This window comes from Kogia breviceps, chromosome 2, assembly GCF_026419965.1.
Source record: "Kogia breviceps isolate mKogBre1 chromosome 2, mKogBre1 haplotype 1, whole genome shotgun sequence".
NCBI lineage: Eukaryota > Metazoa > Chordata > Mammalia > Artiodactyla > Physeteridae > Kogia > Kogia breviceps.
In genome coordinates, this window is record NC_081311.1 from 139,526,792 (window position 1) to 139,544,195 (window position 17,404).

Below are 17,404 nucleotides of genomic sequence, written 5' to 3' on the forward strand. Positions count from 1 at the left end.
AAAGGAAGTTAGAAACTAGAATTCCTTGGTAAGATTAAATATCTGGCTTTTAGTTATTAATTTTTTTCTTGACACATATATCATATTCCAGAAAATCCAAATCCCAAAAGTGGCATTATTCCAGGAAGTTATAGCTTTGAATCAGTTTTATCAGCTGTAGCTGATTTTAAGGCTCCTGTTTTTGAACCTGGAGGTTCTATGCAACAAGGCATGTATACTCCTAAAGGTATGTTAGTATACATAAATGTGTTTTTTCAAATAGCAGTTTTCTGAAGGTTCGTTGTGTATACTGAAACAAAATGTTTGCCTTTTATTTGTTCAGCTTTGGTTTTTCCCCTCAACTTTCTTATAGATGTATGTTTGTCTTTTATGGTGTACAGTGATACAGGTTCCATTTATTTACAAACCTATGGTTTATATTACAATAAGACTTCTTAGATGACTCTAATTTATAAAAGGAACTTTATATATGAACTCCAGTTTATTTTTGTAAGTGAATGAACTGTAAATGAACCAGAAATTATGAAGCAAAATATATACTTACAAACATTCTGAATGTATTTGCCCTTTAAATTTGATTTTGAAATAGTTCTCACTACCCAAATTTTAACTTGAAACAGTTAAAATCTATGTGGAATACTGATAACATTCTCATACATTTTGAACCTGTGTAAATACATAGAAACCTTTTCCGTAAGTGGTTGGTTTTCTAAAGTTTTCCCCCTGGATTTGTAGATGACATGCTTGACAAAAGCCAGAAGTAGGTGAAATCCTGATTCATGGTCTTTTCTTCTTCTCTTTCACATTTTCATTAATCTTAAGTTAAAATTTTGAAGGAAGTAGCAGTTACATGCTTCTTGCCCACCTCAGCACTCATTGTCTAAGTGAAAAACCGATGCCCACTTTGTAGTTGTAAATAGCATGTACCGTGTTTGGTAAAACACACCAAAATAAACCTTATCATGTGTGATTTTTCAGAGTTCACAAAGGTAGCAAGAACAATCCAGAGTCTCTGGTTGGAATGTATTCCATTAAAGGAAAAGCACAGTATTTCTTTATTGTAGAGAACCCTTTGTATCTAAAATTTAGATGAGCTTAGAAGTAGAGTGATATTCTTGTGTAATGCAGTGCTTATTAATAAAGTGTGATGTGAGCATAACCCTGTGTCACTCATTTGCAGTCCTTATTAAAATACAGGTTCCTATGCCTCAACCCCAGTCTGCTCTCATCCAGATCTCTGGGGATTAATTCTGGAAATCTGGTTTTTTACCAAGCTCTGAAGGATGATTGTCACACACAATAGAGTTTGAGACACTGAGACAGAGCACTGGACATTTGAAGATTAGAATCAAGAAATTGGGTGTCATATTCAGATGCCGTACTGAGTTGTATTAGCCAGTTGTGCGATATTGAGAAAGTCAGTGTTTTATCTTTGGATTTGACTTCTTATTTGTACAGTGAGTGAGTTGGAATAGATGAGTGGTTTTTCAGCTTTTTAAAAAAGTGTTTAAGATAAGCCTTTAGTTTTGGGGAACTAAGCCTTAAGTGAATCTGTCATACAAAAGCAATAAAAAAGCAAACCTACTCTTGTTAAAGTGAGTTTGGTTAGTGGACATAGCTTCTCATCTGTTTTACCATCTCCTTGCTCCTAAAGTGGCCCCTGGTAAATCTCTGTTGAAATCCAACTTCTTGGAACGCTGAAGCCTCCTGGACCAGTTAGTTAATCACTGAAGTTTTCTTCCATTTCAATGGTTTTATAATTCTGACAAAATCAGATAATAATAGAATTAATAACAAAGGTTCTATGTCTTTTTGAAGGCCTATTTTAAGGATCTTAAATCATACTTATGATAATTTAAGATGGCCTGTTACATGAAATAGGGACAGTTGTTAACATTTTTTTTTAATGCCAGAAAGTTGAAATTATAGTAGATGTGTAGAGAGATGCTTAAGGTTCAAATGTTAAGAAATGTTAAGCATTCTGTTTTCAATGTTATGAATTCTGCTGGAGAGAATGAGAGGGGAGAAAATTTTATCTAGGGAAGAGACACTCCTAAGGCAGTGGTTTCTAAAATTATTCTCAGGCCATGTTTTAGATTTTTTATCACATCCAGATACCATCTCTACTATTATATACTTAGCGTGCTGCGTTTTCTTAAGTGGATTCACATTTTTAAACTTTTCCTCATCCTAAGCATGATTATTAGTGAGATCACAGGTTTTATTTGCAATGTGCAATTTTCTAGTACACGTTAATGTAATTATATAGCTATTAACATAAGCTTTGTGTACTTAATACTTAACATTATCTTGTGTACCACTAATTAATTGTACATATACCACACGTGGGATAATGGTTCCTAATTGTGGAGAAGGTAAGGAGATCAATTATCAATTATAGCAAAAGAAGAAAATCTTTTATAAACCAAAAAGTGTTTATAAACTAAGCTCTTGAAAATCAATGGCTCATTAATTTTTAATCTAGCTTTCACATTTTTATCTTCAAATACTTTGAAAAATGTTAATGCATTGTGTTTCTTACTTTCTCGTTGGCACTTTACAAAAAAAAAGTGAGCTAAACTTTTATGGTGAGGCATTATCACATTATAAAACTTTTTGCTCACTAGTTCTTGCTGAACTTAAGAGAACATTATAATGATGAAATAATGATTTTTGATTTATAAAAGTGGTCATTGCATCAAGCTTATTAAGGCAAATATATAATCAAATTAAACTTTCCCATCTTTTAAATATAAGATATACTTAAATGTAATTAGTCATTAGAGATTGACTTTATTCCTAAGAAGTCAGTGTTTTGTTTCTACTCTCTTTTGAATAATAGCTGAAGTCTGGGATCACGAGTTTGACCCCGTCATGGTCATTCTTCGAACAGTTTACCGTAGAGACGTGCAGTCTGCAATGGACAGATACACAGCATTGTAAGTACGTTATATTAGTTAGTAAAATAATGGATATCTTGTGTTTATAGAGAAAAATTTCAGTTATAACACAAATGTGATATGCTGTCATTAAAATATACTCAGTCTTTAGAGGAGAAAATATTTTAAGATTAAAAAAATAATCTGGCTGAGATTTATGTTCTCAAGATCTTGATCCAAAAGGCTGACATTAATCTGATAAAAATAAATTTTATAAAACATCACAAATGTAAAAAGATAACAAACTTATTTAGTTGCTTTTTGACCAGCAGAATTCAAAGCTTGGTTTTGTGTTGTTCTACTTTTAAAGCAGTAGAGGAGGCACAAGTTAAGAGAATAAAATTGTCTGATGTCAGAGATGATGGGTAGGTACAAAAAGTGTGGTAATATTGCTGTGTTCTTAACAACTGGGATAACAGCCAAAGTAAAATGAGTTTTATTTGTAAATATTTAACAAAGTAGTTAAAATGTTGCTAATTGCCGAAAATTTTTCAGGGATATCTTTTTAATGGAGAATTCAGGTTTATATATTATTGTCGTAGACTATTTTTTAATGTATTATTTCCTCCTATTTTTAAACATTAAATAGTTAATCTATTGCTGAACATTATAGGATATCACCTTTTATTTGTGCTCAGTTTATTTGTGCTTAGTTAAACATTTTGAAAACAAGTTTAAAATGATATAAATGACTTTGATCTTGAGAAAATATTTGTTCATATAACCATCAAAGTGTAAATATAGATATTGGGTGTAATTGAAACTTCTTTTTGCCAAGACTTTGCAGTAATAGATATATGCTGAATTTAAGAACCATCGTAGATACCTCTGAAGAAAGTTTATAGTGTAGAAGTTTAGCATATTCTCCCCTCCCCTCACCCCACCCCCAGAAAGACAAAAACGTAAAACAAAACTTAGTTCAGCATCTCTCTCTACCTTTCTCTAGAACCCATGGGGAAATAGTCTGAGATTCTCCTTTCTCTGCTTTCTTAGCAACCTCTTTTTATGCTTCTTGTGTAGCTTTGTAACTATTTGTTTGCTTTGTAGGTTTTTACTAGAGTCTTAGTTGCTTGAGGGAAGATATTTTTGTCTCTGTGTCTCTTTTATATCTTTAGAATCTATCTCAGTGCTGGCACATAGTAGGCATTCAGAATATATTTGTTGAGTAAATAAATTTGAGTAGTTCATGCTGAAAAATGAAAACCGTATCTGTAGAGCTATTTTTATTAAATTTTCCTCTTTCCTATTTTACTGTCTATTTTTTCTCATAATCTCATTCTCCTCATTTGGCTTTTGAGTTCCTGTACAATGTCTGTATAGTTTCTTAGAAATATGTCTGAATTGCTGTGATGTTTCTTGGCAGTTTAAAAATCTTTGCTTAAAGAAATATGTATTTAAATAAAAGAATAACAACAGATAACAAATACAAGTTAACTTCAGATTAAAGTCATTTTCTTATAAATTAATCTCTGAAATTTTATGTGCAATATTATATTAATCCAACAATATTTTGTATATTTAAGATAAATATATCCGTGAATAATGTGTTTGTTTCTATGTAAAACTTAAATTTTTTTGAAATTTATTTTCTATATGAAATATAACATCTCTTTCCTTTATGTGATATCACTTATATGACTGTATAATTGACTGTTTCAGTTCTTATTATAACACAACTGGGAAATAACCGTAAAGTGTAGGGCTTATTGGCTATTGGTCATTTTCATTTTCTTTTAGTTTTAAGGAACAAAAGTGGCAAAACTGAATTACTTAGTGTGATCCTTTTTTATTTCAAGAAGGTAATAGAAAGGCGTTGTGAAAAATTATAGAGAAAAATAATTAGGTAAATTAAAGTTATTGTGTCTTTATTTTTAGCAGTAAAAAATTCTTTCTTTCTTTCTTTACTTTTTAACATCTTTATCGGAGTATAATTGCTTTACAATGGTGTGTTTCTGCTTTATAACAAAGTGAATCAGCTATACATATACATATATCCCCATATCCCCTCCCTCTTGCGTCTCCCTCCCACCCTCCCTATCCCACCCCTCTAGGTGGACACAAAGCACTGAGCTGATCTCCCTATGCTATGTGGATGCTTCCCACTAGCTATCTGTTTTACATTTGGTAGTGTATATATGTCCATGCCACTCTCTCACTTTGTCCCAGCTTACCCTTCCCCCTCCCCGTGTACTCAAGTCCATTCCCTACGTCTGCATCTTTATTCCTGTCCTGTACCTAGGTTCTTCAGAACCATTTTGTTTTTTTGTTTTGTTTTTAAGATTCCACATATATGTGTTAGCATATGGTATTTGTTTTTTCTCTTTCTGACTTACTTCACGCTGTATGATAGTCGCTAGATCTTTCCACCTCAGTACAAATAACTCAATTTCGTTTCTTTTTAATGGCTGAATAATATTCCATTATATATATGTGCCACATCTTCTTTACCCATTCATCTGTCGATGGACACTTAGGTTGCTTCCGTGTCCTGGCTGTTGTAAATAGAGCTGCACTGAACATTGTGCTACATGACTCTTTGAATTATGGTTTTCTCAGGGTATATGCCCAGTAGTGGGATTTCTGGGTCATATGGTACTTCTAGTTTTAGTTTTTTAAGGACCCTCCATACTGTTCTCTGCAGTGATTGTATCAACTTACATTCCCACCAACAGTGCAAGAGGCTTCCCTTTTCTCCACACCCTCTCCAGCATTTATTGATTGTAGATTTATTGATGATGGCCATTCTGACCGGTGTGAGGTGATACCTCATTGGAGTTTTGATTTGCATTTCTCTAATGATTAGTGATGTTGAGCATCCTTTCATGTGTTTGTTGACAATCTGTATGTCTTCCTTGGAGAAATGTCTATTTAGGTCTTCTGCCCATTTTTGGATTGGGTTTGTTTGGTTTTTTTGTTTTTCGGTATTTGTTTGTTTTTTCGGTATTCAGCTGTATGAGCTGCTTATAAATTTTAGAGATTAATCCTTTGTCAGTTGCTTGGTTTGCAAATATTTTCTCCCATTCAGAGGGTTGTCTTTTCATCTTGTTTATGGTTTCCTTTTGCTATGCAAAAGCTTTTAAATTTCATTAGGTCCCATTTGTTTATTTTTGTTTTTATTTCCATTTCTCTAGGAGGAGGGTCAAGAAGGATCTTGCTGTGATTTATGTCATAGAGTGTTCTGTCTATGTTTTCCTCTAAGAGTTTTACAGTCTCTGGCCTTACATTTAGGTCTTTAATCCATTTTGTGTTTATTTTTGTGTATGATGTTAGGGAGTGTTCTAATTTCATTCTTTTACATGTAGCTGTTCAGTTTTCCCAGCACCACTTATTGAAGAGGCTATCTTTTCTCCATTGTACATTCTTGCCTCCTTTATGAAAAATAAGGTGACCATGTATGCGTGGGTTTATCTCTGGGCTTTCTATCCTGTTCCATTGATCTATATTTCTTTTTTTGTGCCAGTACCATACTGTCTTGATTACTGCAGCTTTGTAGTATAGTCTGAAGTTTGGCAGCCTGATTTCCCTAGCTCCCTTTTTCTTTCTCAAGATTGCTTTGGCTATTCGGGGTCTTTTGTGTTTCCATACAAATTGTGAAATTTTTTTGTTCTAGTTCTGTGAAAAATGCCATTGGCAGTTTGATAGGGATTGCACTGAATCTGTAGATTGCTTTGGGTAGTAGAGTAATTTTCACAGTGTTGATTCTTGCAATCCAAGAACATGGTATATCTCTCCATCTGTTTGTATCATCTTTAATTTCTTTCCTCAGTGTCTTTTAGTTTTCTGCATACAGGTCTTTTCTCTCCTTAGGTAGGTTTATTCCTAGGTATTTTATTCTTTTTGTTGCTGTGGTAAATGGGAGTGTTTCCTTAATTTCTCTTTCAGATTTATCATCATTAGTGTATAGGAACGCAAGAGACTTCTGTGCATTAATTTTGTATCCTGCTACTTTACCAAATTCATTGATTAGCTCTAGTAGTGTTCTGGTAGCCTCTTTAGAATTCTCTATGTATAGTAGCATGTCATCTGCAAATAGTGACAGCTTTACTTCTTCTTTTCCAGTTTGGATTCCTTTTATTTCTTTTTCCCTCTGATTGCTGTGGCTAAAACTTCCAAAACTATGTTGAATAATAGTGGTGAGAGTGGGCAGCCTTGTCTTGTTCCTGGTCTTAGTGGAAATGGTTTCAGTTTTTCACCATTGAGAATGATGTTGGCTGTGGGTTTGTCATATATGGCCTTTAGTATGTTGTGGTAAGTTACCTCTCTGCCTACTTACTGGAGGGCCTTTATCATAAATGGGTGTTGAATTATGTCAAAAGCTTTTTCTGCAGCTATTAAGATGATCATATGGTTTTTCTCCTTCAGTTTGTTAATATGGTGTATCATGTTGATTGATTTGCATATACTGAAGAATCCTAGCATTCCTGGGATAAACCCCACTTGATCATGGTGTATGATCCTTTTAATGTGCTGTTGGATTCTGTTTGCTAGCATTTTGTTGAGGATTTTTGCATCTGTGTTCATCAGTGATATTGGCCTGTAGTTTACTTTCTTTGTGACATCTTTGTCTGGTTTTGGTATCAGGGTGATGGTGGCCTTGTAGAATGAGTTTGGGAGTGTTCCTCCCTCTGCTGTATTTTGGAAGAGTTTGAGAAGGATAGGTGTTAGTTCTTCCCTAAACGTGTGATAGAATTCGCCTGTGAAGCCATCCGCTCCTGGGCTTTTGTTTGTTGGAAGATTTTGAATCACAGTTTCAATTTCAGTGCTTGTGATTGGTTTGTTTAGATTTTCTATATCTTCCTGGTTCAGTCTCAGAAGGTTGTGCTCTTCTAAGAATTTTTCCATTTCTTCCAGGTTGTCCATTTTATTGGCATATAGTTGCTTGTAGTAATCTCTCATGATCCTTTGTATTTCTGCAGTGTCAGTTGTTACTTCGCCTTTTTCATTTCTAATTCTATTGATTTGAGTCTTCTCCCTTTTTTTCTTGATGAGTCTGGCTAATGGTTTATCAATTTTATTTATCTTCTCAAAAGAACCAGATTTTAGTTTTATTGGTCTTTGCTATTGTTTCCTTTATTTCTTTTTCATTGATTTCTGATCTGATCTTAATGATTTCTTTCCTTCTGCTAACTTTGGGTTTCTTTTGTTCTTCTTTCTCTAATTGCTTTAGGTGTATAGTTTGGTTATTTATTTGAGATGTGTCTTGTTTCTTGAGGGAGGATTGTGTTGCTATAAACTTCCCTCTTAGAAATGCTTTTGCTCCATCCCATCAGTTTTGGGTCGTCATGTTTTCATTGTCATTTGTTTCTAGGTATTTTTTGTTTCCTCTTTGATTTCTTCAGTGATCTCTTGGTTATTTAGTAGCATATTGTTTAGGGTCCATGTGTTTGTATTTTTTACAGATCTTTTCCTGTAATTGATATCTAGTCTCATACTGTTGTGTTCGGATAAGATACGATTTCAGTTTTCTTAAATTTACCAAGGCTTGATTTGTGACCCAGGATATGGTCTATCCTGGAGAATGTTCCATGAGCAGTTGAGCAGAAAGTGCATTCTGTTGTTTTTGGATGGAATATCCTATAAATATCAATTAAGTGCATCTTGTTTAAAATATCATTTAAAGCTTATGTTCTCTTGTTTATTTTCATTTTGGATGATCTGTCCATTGGTAAAAGTGGGGTGTTAAAGTCCCCTATTATTGTGTTACTGTCATTTTCTCCTTTTATGGCTGTTAGCATTTGCCTTATGTATTGAGGTGCTCCTATGTTGTGTGCATAAATATTTACAATTGTTATATCTTCTTCTTGGATTGATCCCTTGATCATTATGTAGTGTCCTTCTTTGTCTCTTGTAATAGTCTTTATTTTAAAGTCTATTTTTTCTGATATGAGAATTGCTACTCCAGCTTTCTTTTGATTTCCATTTGCGTGGAATATCTTTTTCCATCCCCTTCCTTTCAGTCTGTATGTGTCCCTAGGTCTGAAGTGAGTCTCTTGTAGACAGCATATATATGGGTCTTATTTTTGTATCAATTCAGCCAGCCTATGTCTTTTGGTTGGAGCATTTAATCCATTTACATTTAAGGTAGTTATTGATATGTATGTTCCTAATACCATTTTCTTAATTGTTTTGGTTTTGTTATTGTAGGTCTTTCCCTTCTCTTGTGTTTCCTGCCTAGAGAAGTTCCTTTAGCATTTGTTGTAAAACTGGATTGGTGGTGCTGAATTCCTTAGCTTTTGCTTGTCTGAAAAGGTTTTAATTTCTCCGTCAAATCTGAATGAGATCCTTGCTGGGTAGAGTAATCTTGGTTGTAGGTTTTTACCTTTCACCACTTTAAATATGTCCTTCCACTCTCTTCTGGCTTGCAGAATTTCTGCGGAAAGATTAGCTGTTAACCTTATGGGGATTCCCTTGTATGTTATTTGTTGTTTTTCCCTTGCTGCTTTTAGTATTTTTTCTTAATATTTAATTTTTGATAGTTTGATTAATATGTGTCTTGGCATGTTTCTCCTTGGATTTATCCTGTATGGGACTCTCTGTGCTTCCTGTACTTGATTGACTGTTTCCTTTCCCATATTAGGGAAGTTTTCAACTATAATCTCTTCAAATATTTTCTCAGTCCCTTTCTTTTTCTCTTCTACTTCTGGGACCTCTATAATTCGAATGTTGGTGCCTTTATTATTGTCCCAGAGGTCTCTGAGACTGTCCTCAATACTTTTCATTCTTTTTTCTTTATTCTGCTCTGCAGTAGTTGTTTCCACTATTTTGTCTTCCAGGTCACTTATCTGTTCTTCTGCCTCAGTTATTCTGCTATTGATTCCTTCTAGAGAATTTTAAATTTCATTTATTGTGTTGTTCATCATTGTTTGTTTGCTCTTTAGTTCTTCTATGTCCTTGTTAAACGTTTCTTGTATTTTCTCCATTCTATTTCCAAGATTTTGGATCATCTTTACTATCGTTACTCTGAATTCTTTTTCAGGTAGACTGCCTATATCCTCTTCATTCGTTTGGTCTGGTAGGTTTCTGCATTGCTCCTTCATCTGCTGTGTGTTTCTCTGTCTTCTCATTTTGCTTAACTTACTGTGTTTGGGGTCTCCTTTTTGCAGGCCACGGGTGCGTTGTTCCCATTGTTTTTAGTGGCTGCCCCCAGTGTCTAAGGTTGGTTCAGTGGATTGTGTAGACTTCCTGGTGGAGGGGACTAGTGCCTGTGTTCTGGTGGATGAGGCTGGATCTTGTCTTTTCTGCTGGGCAGGACCACGTCTGATGGTGTGTTTTGGGGTGTCAGTGACCTTTTTATGATTTTAGGCAACCTCTCTGCTGATGGGTCAGTTTGTGTTTCTGTCTTGCTAGTTGTTTGGCATAGGGTGTCCAGCACTGTAGCTTGCTGGTTGTTAAGTGGAGCTGGGTCTTAGCATTGAGATGGAGATCTCTGGGAGAGCTTTCTCCATTTGAATTTACTTGGAGCCAGGAGGTCTCCGGTGGTCAGGTGTCCTGAACTGGGCTATCTCACCTCAGAGGCTCAGGCCTGACACCCGGCCAGAGCACCAATACACTGTCAGCCACATGGCTCAGAAGAAAAGGCAGAAAAAAAAGAAAGAAAAGAAAAAAAACATTAAGTTAGTAAAATAAAAAATAAAAAAATATGATTAAAAATAAAAAAAATACAAGAGTAATTTTTAAAAAAATAGAAAGAAAGAAGAGAGCAACCAAACCAAAAAACAAATCCACCAATGATAAGAAGCGCTACAAACTATACTAAAAAATAGAAACACCAACAAAAAACAGATGGACAGAACCCTAGGACAAATGGTAAAAGCAAAGCTATACATACAAAATCACACAAAGAAGCATACAAGATACACGGTCACAAAGAGAGAAAAAGGAAACTATATATATATATATATATATATATATATATATATATATATATAAAGAGAGCAACCAAATCAATAAACAAATCTACCAGTGATAATAAGCCCTAAATACTAAATTAAGATAAACATAAAATCAGAAACAAATTAGCTGCAGAAAGCAAACCCCAAGTCTACAGTTGCTTCCAAATTCCACTGCCTCAATTTTGGGATGATTCATTGTCTATTCAGGTATTCCACAGATGCAGGGTACATGAAGTTGATTGTGGAGATTTAATCTGCTGCTCCCGAGGCTGCTGGGAGAAATTTCCCTTTCTCTTCTTTGTTTGCACAGCTCCTGGGGTTCAGCTTTGGATTTGGCCTTGTCTCTGCATGTAGGTTGCCTGAGGGTGTCTATTCCCCACCCCAATAGGATGGGGTTGAAGTAGCAGCTGATTAGGGGGCTCTGGCTCACTCAGGCCCGGGGGAGGGAGGGGTATGGAATGCAGGGTGAGCCTGCAGTGGCAGAGGCTGGCGTGATGTTACAACAGCCTGAGGCGCGCCATGCGTTCTCCCAGAGAAGTGGTCCCTGGATCTCGGGACCCTGGCAGTGGCAGGCTGCATGGGCTCCCAGGAGGGGAGTTGTGGTTAGTGACCTGTGCTTGCCCTCAGGCTTCTTGGTGGCTACAGCAGCAGCCTTAGCGTTTCATGCCCGTCTCTGGTGTCCACGCTGATAGCCACGGCTTGTGCCTGTCTCTGGAGCTCATTTAGGCAGTGCTCTGAATCCCCTTTCCTCGCGCACCCTGAAACAATGTTCTCTTGCCTCTTAGGCAGGTCCAGACTTTTTCCTGGACTCCCTCCCAGCTAGCTGTGGTGCACTAGCCCCCTTCAGGCTGTGTTCACGCAGCCAACCCCAGTCCTCTCCCTGGGATCTGACCTCCAAGGCAGGAGCCTCAACTCCCAGCCTCCAACCCATCCCAGCGGGTGAGCAGACCAGCCTCTCAGGCTGGTGATTGCTGGTTGGCACTGATCCTCTGTGTGGGAATCTCTCTGCTTTGCCCTCTGCACCTCTGTTATTGCGCTCTCCTCTGTGGCTCTGAAGCTTCCCCCCTGCCCAACCCCCGTCTCTGCCAGTGAAGGAGCTTCCTAGTGTGTGGAAACTTTTCCTCCTTCACAGCTCCCTTCCCTAGATGCAGGTCCCATCCCTATTCTTTTGTCTCTGTTGTTTCTTTTCTCTTTAGCCCTACACAGGTAAGCAGGGAGTTTCTTGCCTTTGGGGCAGTCTGCAGTCTTCTGCCAGCATTCAGTAGGTGTTCTGTAGGAGTTGTTCCTCATGTAGATGTATTTCTGATGTGTTTGTGGGGAGGAAGGCGGTCTCCACGTCTTACTCCTCTGCCATCTTGAAGGTCCCTCTCTATTTATTTATTTATTTATTTAGGTAGGCTCTGCTGGGTCTTTGTTGCTGCATGCGGGTTTTTTCTTGTTGTGGCGAGCAGGGGCTACTCTTTGTTGCAGTGCACAGGCTTAGTTGTGGTGCACGGGCTTAGTTTCTCCACAGCATGTGGGGTCTCCCTAGTAGGGCTCAAACCTGTGTCCCCTGCTTTGGCAGGTGGATTCTTAACCACTTTGCCACCAGGGAAGTCCCGCTATTGTGTCTTTAGAATCTACCTTGATGCAGGGCACTTTGTAGATAATCAGTAATTGCTAAATGTATGAAAAGTAAGTTTCTTAAATTTTTTTTGTGCCGAGAGTTTAAGTGAAGATAAGCCATTTTCTTTGTGTGATGTTTAGACCTTTAGAATTTTAGGATCTTATTGCTGGAAAAGCCCTTCAAGATCTTCTCTCCATCTTCTGTAGAAATATCTTGGGAGCCATCACTGGAAGAGGGGGTTGGGCAACAACAACAGAAGTCCTAAGAGAGTGGAGGTGGCTCATCCCGTTTTCCTCACTCCCTTCCAAATACCCCTTAATGGGCAATTCAGGTTTTAAAATGAGAAAAACAAAACCAAAAAACAACAAGAGCAAAAACAAACCAACAGTTGGAAAACCATCCATTCAATTCAGTGTTATATTTTACATATGAGGACATTGTGGTCCAGAGAAGTTCAGTGAAATACGTTTGTTAGTGGCAGTGTTGGAACTATTGTCTAGACCATTTCCAAAAGACAAATGTGATTTTTATATAGTGGTTACTTTAAATTCAGCTGGAAAGCAAATTGTTTTGAACTGTAATTTCTGATATTTCTGTTGCTTCCCATCTCCCATCTTGAAGGTTAATGGCTGCTGGCCCATGTTTTAAAGTATGATGTATGAGTTTATATATGTCATTTTTGTCTCAAGCTAGTCAATAATTAAGTGTTGGTTTGAGTCACTTAAAATTTTTTTTGTTGTCATGTAGCTTTTCATTTGCATTGTTTCATTAATGATTTTGAAAAGAGCAGTCAGAATGATGTATTACCTGCTGCCTTGAACAAATATATAACCTTTATTTCAGAATACTTTATTAATCTAGGTGCTGCGTATTTAGGGGCCTAGTGCTTAAAGCAAACAAAGAAATAAAAACTAAAAATTGCTTTTCTATGCTAAATGAAATAGAATAATTGAAACATTTAATCATAGGCTATTGGGATTGCTTTGAAAATTATGCTTATATGTAGCCACTATAATATTATATAGAAACCAGTTTTTTGTTTTTTGTTTTTGTGGTACGCGGGCCTCTCACTGTTGCGGCCTCTCCCACTGCGGAGCACAGGCTCCGGACGCGCAGGCCCAGCGGCCATGCCTCACGGGCCCAGCCACTCCGCGGCATGCGGGATCCTCCTGGACTGGGACACGAACCCGCGTCCCCTGCATCGGCAGGCAGACTCTCAACCACTGCGCCACCAGGGAAGCCCCAGTTTTGTTTTTTTTTTTAAAGCAAACATAATGGCATCCTCTTCTTGAATCATAGATGCAATTCATTTCTCTGGTATGTTGATGGTGATTTTTTTTTTTTTTTTTTTTTTTTTGAGCAGAGAAAGGTTTATTGCAGGGCTAAGCAAGGAGAACAGGTGGCTTGTGCTGTAAAAAACCCCAAATTCCCCCATGGTTTTCAGGGAGAAGTTTTTATAGGCAAAATTTGGGGTGAGGGCTGCAGGCTGTGTGACTTTCTTCTGGTTGGTTGATGATGAGGTAACAGGGTGGTGCCCCATGAATCTAATGCTCAGCCTGAAGTCACCATCCTCCACCTGGGTGGGGACCCCCAGTTCCTGGGTGTATGGCCATTGTCTCCATTCCCTTCACATCCCAAGGACCCTTCTTTTGCTCCATAAAGGTGACCAGGTCTGGCTTAGAGACAGGACCCAAGGAGACCAGCTTTTTATAGTTCTCTAACATCACATCCCTGTACAATTCCCATTGAGTACTGTCCAGAAATTCCCACTCATCCTGAGAAAATTCTATGACTACATCCTGGAATGTCAACAGTCCCTGAGAAGCTGCCATTTCCTCCTCTTCTTCCTCTTGTCTGGGTCATTTTCTCATCGATATTACATTGAGGAATCACATCAGCATCTTGAGAATATGCCTTTGCTCCTAACATACCCACAGGCAGAAGGATCTTGAAATGCTGAAAAGGCCAACTTTTCCTGTCCTTGTCTCAGAAGATATTCAGGAAAAATCATTTCCTATGTGGAGACCAAACTATGAATTCATTCTTTCCTGTTTCTAGGTGTTCTCACCTCGTATAGATGTCAGGAAATTCTGCTTACACGGGGTATGTGGGCTGTACTGACTTTCCCCTTCCAAACCCATGTAACAGGAAACCATGTTGCCTCTCCTTGTAATTTATTATTTTTAAGATTTTTTTCCCCCTCCCTACATGATATTTGTTTCTTCTAAGTTGAGTTTTCTACTGTTGTCTCTAGCTTTTATGTTAGCTGCATTCTTTGGATGTCTGATAATTCTGGCTGCTTGTGTTGAAGAGCTCTCAGTGCCTTGGTGGATCTTTGTAGATTCTGAGCTTTAATGTAGTGTGATTTGGGCAGGCAGGTTTGTTGAGAAGCCCTTACGTTAGTCTCTTTAGAACTTCCTTTTTGGTTTTGTCAGATTCCTCAGAGAAGTATTTTCAAATACTGCCCAGAAGGTAATGGTCTGGCTGCCATTATTTTGTGAACTGAATGGAGTCAGAGCCTAAGTGCTCTGAGTCAAAATGCATATGATGACTTTCTTTTTTTTCTCTGTCATTTTTCTCACATTCTGCTGGCTCACATCAAGCCTGGTAATGGGGTGGAAATATGTAATGTACCAGAAGTGAGGCACTTCATGTCATATGGCAATGAGCAGGGATTTCCTCCTCTTTTAAGGAAGTGATCCAACAGTTGGGAACAACAATACAGTCTGCCATAGAGAGTGTTCCAAATGCAAGAATAATGGGACTCAAGCAGTTTGGTCCTGGCCATACCTCCTGTTGTTTTAGGTCAATACCATAGCTTAAGAAAACTTCAGAGACAAAGATTTCTAAGAAGGAATTTGCATAAAGAGGGTGAAATCTCAGTGGCTCTCAAAGGACACCTGGACTTTCTAGGCCTATGATGATTTTAATTGCCCATCCTCCTACCCTTAACTGTGCTTGCGTTTTACCTTCTCCAGAGATGAATTCTCTAGCCAGAATTCTGTTGGGGTGGGGGAGAAGCAGTTTTCATCCAATCCTCATTTTAGCCTCCTATCTCCCCAACTCCAGTTATTGAAGAACCAGGTGTTTCCAGTTTCTGAGCCTTTTGAGGATTCTGCAGTGTAATTGGGGTTGATTCTCAGCTGTCCCCATTGCCTTCCTGTGATTTGGCTTTCTTAGGTTTACTAGAGTCAACGTGTATCCATTTGCTTTCCGATTGACAAAATTTTGCCTTTTTTTTCTTTGATTTTCTTCATCCTGGTGCTTTTCATCCTTTAAGAAATACCATTACTGTATTTTATTGGAGTTTTGAGTGAAAGTAAAATTAAATATTTACGTTCATTCTGTCATTTTAACTTCAAGTGCTGAATGTATAACTCACTTGCATTCTCTGGATTACTGGGTGAGGTTGAGCCTTTAAAAAGAACTTATTAATTTCCCTTCATGATTCTTGGTATGAGATTGGTGTATGGATTATTCTTCGATGATTTTTCTGTTAGATTGTCTAAAGTTTATCAGTTCTAAAGTTTTACTTTTATATTTGGATTTTTAATCCACCTGGAGTTGATTTTTATATATAGAGTGAAGTAGTGATTTATTTATTTTTTTTCCCCTACAGAAAACCAGCTCCAGGACTATTTATTGAACAATCCATCCTTTTCTCACTGATTTGTAATGCTAATTCTGTCATATACAATTGATCCTCATTGTTTGCAAATTCTATTTTGCAAATTTGGCTACTTGGTAAAATTTATGTTTATGCCTGAAATCAGTACTCGGAGAAATTTCTTGGTTAGTCACAAATCTCGGTGGATATGCAGAGGGCACCTAGGTTGAAGCGGAACAAAGCAAAACTCTACCCTCTTGTTTCAGCTCATACTGTAAACGTGTCCTTTTCATGGTCAATTTAGTGCTATGTTTTTGCATTTTTGTCCTTTGTTGATTTTGCTGTTTAAAATGGTCCCCAAGTGTAGTGCCAAAGTGCTGTTTAGTGTTCCGGAGGGCAAGAAGGCTTTGATGTGCCTTACGGAGAAAATTTGTTGTCAGATAAGCTTTGTCAGGTTGTTATAGTGCTGTTGGCTGTGAGTTCAATGGTAATGAATCGACAATATGATACATCCAGAAAAAGGTAGAGGAAGTTATGATCTGTACCTAAGGCTATTCCAAAAAGTGCTAAAGTAACATATAGTGTGTGATGAAGCTATGGAATCACCATTTAAATTACATTTTAACCTTGAGTCTATCATCTAATTTTAATTTTGTTTTATTTTTACAGTTTAAAACAGAGTGGAAAATTCCCTGGAAATCCCTGGCCTCCCTATAAGAAAAGGACGCCACTCCATCCCAGCTATAAAGGTCTCATGAGACTTTTGCACTGTAAAACTTTACATATTGTGCTATTCACTCTGCTTTACAAGGTACAGTAGTAATTTGAATAGAAAGTCTCAGATTAGAATTTATTACCATATTTTTAAAATAAAAGTGCTAAAGGATAATATTTACATAAAAATACTATTTATAAAGCAAAGTGTATTTATATGTTTAAGATGTGTGAGGATATGTCATAATCACATATATATGAATTGTATTCTTTAGGTAATTTCAAATCTAAGTTGAAAATAACAGCTTTAAAATGTTCTTTTTTTCATTAAAAAAAGTAGAATATTTTTTCTTACTAAAAAGATACTTGTGGTTTTGATTTTTTACAAATAGATATTTTTTGAATGTCTACTTAGTGCCAGATTTTGTTTCAAATACTTTATATACACTTATATACATTACTTTGTTTAATTCTAGGAAACTTCCTTATGAGTGAAAGTTCTGTTGTTATTCTCATTTTTCAGATATGATTTTTAAGTTTTAGAGATTAAATAACTAGTTCAGATAGTGAAGCTAAGTATATATATTGGGTTGGGCAAAAGTTTCTTTGGGTTTTTCTGTAACATCTTACGGATAATAAATGTCAG

General features: G+C 36.9%; 1 protein-coding gene across 6 annotated transcripts in view; it reads left to right on the top strand.

Annotated features, from left to right (window-relative positions):
• Positions 1–17,404, top strand: part of UBR3 (ubiquitin protein ligase E3 component n-recognin 3) — a 228,265-nt gene that overhangs the window by 105,736 nt on the left and 105,125 nt on the right. For all 6 annotated transcript variants that reach the window (XM_059053502.2, XM_059053505.2, XM_059053506.2 and 3 more), the window contains exons 18-20: positions 85–226; positions 2,843–2,939; positions 16,714–16,855. In XM_059053502.2, the coding sequence (XP_058909485.1) occupies positions 85–226; positions 2,843–2,939; positions 16,714–16,855 (381 nt within the window). The remainder of the gene's footprint in view (positions 1–84; positions 227–2,842; positions 2,940–16,713; positions 16,856–17,404) is intronic.